This window comes from Penaeus japonicus, unplaced genomic scaffold, assembly GCF_977035675.1.
Source record: "Penaeus japonicus unplaced genomic scaffold, GWHDUDI00000001_assembly GWHDUDI00000015, whole genome shotgun sequence".
In the NCBI taxonomy this organism is placed as follows: Eukaryota; Metazoa; Arthropoda; class Malacostraca; order Decapoda; family Penaeidae; genus Penaeus; species Penaeus japonicus.
In genome coordinates this window covers 12,354,647-12,359,646 of record NW_028234417.1, presented here as the reverse complement: position 1 = coordinate 12,359,646, position 5,000 = coordinate 12,354,647, and the positions used below count along the sequence as shown (strand labels likewise).

The following is a 5,000-nucleotide window of genomic DNA, read 5'->3' as shown; positions in this document are numbered from 1 at the left end:
GGTCTTATATCTGGCCGTTTGATTTACACAATGAATAAATATCAACCACAAAACCTACAACTTATAAATAAAACTTACTATCACGAATATATACTACTTATAATAAAGGCCGTATAACCTTGATAATTGCAAGTAGAACAAAGCAAAGATGTAGTGCCTTAAAATTGCGCAAGGAGACAGTTCCTTGTTATCGGTGTAGTCAAATGTAAACAAAGATACGCATTCTTCACACTTGTTTCCCTTTCAGGTTATAATTTGTACCAAGTAACAAGATGACGGATGTCAGCGGGGAATGTCTGAGTTCAGTTATAAAGTGTGTTCATTTTGCTGCGATAAAACACAAAGATCAAAGACGAAAAGACCCCGAAAAAACTCCTTACATAAATCATCCCATTGGTAAGGAACCGGAATGTACTCCCTGAATACTTCTTACGGGAATTCGATGGTTGACACTACAGTTGATATTTTTTTTCGATTATGACCATGATCTTTTCACAGATACTATATATTGACTGCAGTATTTAGGTGGGCTTAGAACGAATCCGATTATTATCTTGGTGCAAACCCTTCGCTTCCGAGTCAGCACACCCTCCCCTTCACCAACCCCATACCCACCAGGCTTGGTGACCTGTGGGAAATCAGGGTTTTTGATTGCAGGAGCAATATATCACAGAAAACACTATATATATCTGTTTACTGTGAAATACAAAATGCCAAAGAAGTAGCTATTTTATAAATTAGTCCCTTGTGTGGCGTACCATGTGTACAGAGATCACAGTTGTCGCCACATGTATGTGGTGACACAATGATTATTAGTTGGAAATTTGACCCTCTTTTCAGTGCACTTTGTGCTACTTACATTGACTTTATTTAGTTTTTATTTTGGTAAATATACATGGAACTTAGCCTGGTTCATTGGTAAATTTGGATAAAGACGCAACCAAACCTCTGGGCCACCGATATATTTTCTCTGTAGTTTTTTTTTTGTTTTGTACCTGTTTCGCTATCTATTTCCATCGGGAATCCTTTCGTTGTGAGTTACAACCCCCCCCCCTCCTCCTCCCCACACCGGCGCCCCCGTCGATCGGAAAACTAACGAATTTCTGGCGCGAACGGAAAATTTAAAGGGCTTTTTGCCAAATCAAAAACCCACCCCTACCCTAACCTAACCTAACCTTGTCCCCCAGTTTGCACTAGCCAAGGGGGGGTTGCTTTGCCCCCCCCCCTGGACCCCCCCATTTTATGGGGCCACTGCGTTAAAAAGTAACTTTTCAAAACGAACGTCCAACAACCGATACGGAAATGACGAATTTTTTGTTGCCCCCCAAGGGGGGGCTTTTTCTCGCCCCCCAACCCTGACCCCCCCTTATTTAACCACTGCGTGGCAGGTTCACTTTAATGGACCGATTTTAGCTTGCCCTTTCAGGGCACTTGTAGCATCTGACTTTTTTCTTCGTTAAGTTACCACTTTTACCTTTGTTGAGGTATTGTGTGAGTGGCAGGGTTGTAATCACTGGTTTGCACTCCATTTCCATTGGCAGAGACACGTGGTCACGTAATTATTTCAGTGATGCAGCGTTATCTTTATAAAAAAAACTTGATGAATTCCCACGGAGTGTACTTGCCCTTGAACAAGGCACTTTCCATCTCGAAAGGATTTTGAAATTTCAAGCAAAATGTTACTCTTTGTTTCAATTGTCGTGGTTGGTCGACATTTTGACGGTTTTAGACCTATTTGTTTCACTAATGGTGTAGTTATTTTCACGTGACAGTATTGACTTCACGCGATACTTTTTTGTATTTCCGCGCGGGAGTTGGCGCATGAGCAGAACCGTTATTTTCAGTCAGATGTTTGTTTAAGACGGGGGGGGGGGAAAGGGAGGATGGTGCGAATCATCGCTCCCGTTAATCGGTTTTTATTTAATTGTCTATAATTAATTTTTCTCGTTATTGTTCGTTTCCGAAGAAAAGAGTTTTTTTGGGTTACGTCATTAATTAAAAGCTACGTCATGCCCAAAGGTTTGGTTTTTAGCTACGTGTGTTGCGGCTTTATCCAATTGTACGGTTCATTACCTATGACGACGTGCCGTCACACCCGATGTGACCATTTCAACTAATTATTTTTTTCGTCATGCCAGTGTGACGATTTCAATGCAATATTGTAATCGCCCGGCATAGGGGTCTTCGCGTAGCGAGTGCCCCGTCGGGAAAGGGTTAATCAGCAATGTTTTTTTTTTAAACATTGATAGTGTGTATTCTGTGTCACCTATGTATATCCTGTACTGGAACTAATACTGTCAACTGGCTCAAAACTGGCTGTCAGTATCAAGGCTGCAGTTTCAAGAACAAGAAATTGTTGTAATTGGCCTGTTTAGCTTTTGTTTTCCTCATTATTGTTGTCTTTGGTTGAACTGAACATCCAATATTCATTTTTTTCTGATAGATGGCTCTTTTTCTATACAAGTGCCTATTGGGTAAAAAAAAAAATGTCAGTGAATTATTTATCAATGCAGGATGAAGGTTGAAAGAGCTGCTACCAGTATTATACTTCCATATCGAATAGCTTTCAAATAGTGCAAGAAATTTCAAAGACTACAGGTGTCTCTGATTTTATCAACTTGGTGATTCCAAACACTATTTTCCTTGAAAATAAGATTGTCATCAAGATCTGGGGGGTTGTATGTGTGGGATATGGGTATGTGTGATATTTGGCATATCTGATTATCACTGAACTTATGGTAAATTGTCAGATGTATGCCTCCTTAGTAAATACCTCAATATATTTATCAATAGATTCCTTTCACAATCTACTAACCGTTTTTTTGTCAATTTTACTGGTGATTCCCCAGTTCCCCATAATCTGGGTCCCAATAAGAAGGGAGTGTATGAAGTAGATCAGGGAAATTATTGGCTTAGAATTGAAAAATATCAAGTAGAATGCACTGATATCTGCCGCATATGTACCTTAGGTGCAAAATGAAATTGCTCCTTTGGGGTGCTGTTGCCACCATGGGAAACAATCATACTCCAAGTTTGTGTTTCGCACTATTCTACTGTGAAAACATAAAGGATGTTTGTATTTCAGTGGGGGGAAAGCAGCAGCCTTCAAATATGTAGATCATTTGTGGCAATTGTCAGTGCAATTTATTTGAGAATAATGTTTTTTTATCATGTAGTTTCTCTGAACTACTTCATACCCTATTTGACTATTGAGGCCCAGATTATGAGGTATTGGGGGCAAATCGCAGGTCCATTCAGCTATGTATAAAAAGTATAGGATTAGAGAAATACATTGATACCTATACTGGGATTTAATAAGAAGGCACTACATTATTAACTATAAAAATAACAAAGACTATTCCTACCCAAAAGGTGCTTCTGGCGCTGACTGAAAGATTTAAAAGATGTAGGTATGTTACCTTTTGTGGATAACTTCTTGCACATTACAGCATGAGAGATTGGGGAAATTTTGCTCTGATGGTATTTTGAAAGGCTACAGTGGCTTTCAAAATGAAACTTTTAATTGCAGTTATCTTACCTGTGTCCTATCCATAACTGCATGAAACTTGATTGGATGTGTGATAGAAGGTCCAAAATCTGAAATCATACAGTATTTGATATTGGCATAGTTTCATATGAAGGCTTCCACTTCCTTACTTTGTACTCTGGTAAAGACCAATAACCCCTGTGAAGTATATTCTTTCAAGATAAAGCTTGCTCAAGTTCCTCATATGATTATCTCCTGTGGGCTGATGAGTTCTATCTTGCCAAAATATACATGGTGAAGAGTAGTTCATCTTTACTGGAGCAGCAATAGATGCAAAGGCCTACCTGATCAGCATGTGACCAGTGGCCCATGTGTGGATGGCTTCTAAATGTTAAATGTATTTGTTTAGAGTATCAGTTTTGTTTAGTATATGCAGTAAAATGCTTAGAGATTTAACACATGATATATTTTGCAGTTTGGCTTCTGGAATTAACCCATTGCAGACAGGGTGCCTAACGACTTAACTGGTCGTCAGGACAGGCGGTCTATGACACTAGTGGCACCGGCTAAAAACTAGAGGGACAGGGGAAGGGTTTTCTCCGACCCCTGGGTAGCTCAGACTAGCCCAAACAATATTTTTCCTTAAATCCATCATAAAATGCGGGTTTAGGCTGACTTTGGACCCTGTAGCTCTGGAGCTAACACCGTTACAGCCATAATACTTCATGAGTGTGTGCGCGCTTCAACTGTGAGAAGAGTCTGATGTTGCGTCATGTATGCATATACTCCCGTCTTTTAGGCCTAATCAGTGCCAACACATATGTCATGACAGCCGTACGCAATGGGTTAATTTTCTGTTTTTTTTTTGTTTTTTTTTTCTATTTTAGTCCCAGAACCTGATCTAACCTGACCTAGCCTTACCTAACATAACATAGCTTTCCCACAGGTTATCAATATTTTCCAGTCAATTTATATATATTATAGATGATATGAAATAGGGTAAATTTTCAGAATAGTGCCTCATCGATAAATACCACAATAGTGGCACCAATATATTTCTCTCACTGTCTACTACTCATATATAGTGGATATAATATGCAATGTTCCCCTATACTTAATAGTCTGGACCCTGATAGTAAGGGAAGACATGAAGTAGAACAGGGAAATTGCTGGGTGAAATATGAATAAATTACATTAATACATGCCACAGATGTACTATACTTACACCGTATTTCTATCTCTACTGTAAGATAAAAATGTAAAAGATGGGGTTTCTTAACAATTTATTCACCAGTATGGTGTGAATACATGCTAGTGCACAATAATCATGGTTGCCTTGGCATCTAAGGCACTACAGTGTAAGGGTCAATAAACATCCTTCACATTTATTCTGGGAAGATAGGGGTTGGACTGGTTCCTTATTTTGTAATGAATCTTTTGAATATATTGTCAGTGTGTATCCCATAACCAAACCAATGCTGTAAACACACATCTTTACAATATGACAACCGGC

At 39.1% G+C, this 5,000-nt stretch overlaps 1 protein-coding gene across 1 annotated transcript in view; it reads left to right on the top strand.

The window, feature by feature from the left end:
* Positions 1-173: 173 nt before the first annotated feature.
* The window catches only part of Mesh1 (Metazoan SpoT homolog-1), a 7,126-nt gene continuing 2,299 nt past the window's right edge, over positions 174-5,000 (top strand). The window contains exon 1 of the mRNA XM_043027784.2: positions 174-396. Within this exon, the coding sequence (XP_042883718.1) occupies positions 273-396 (124 nt within the window). The 5' untranslated portion in view covers positions 174-272. The remainder of the gene's footprint in view (positions 397-5,000) is intronic.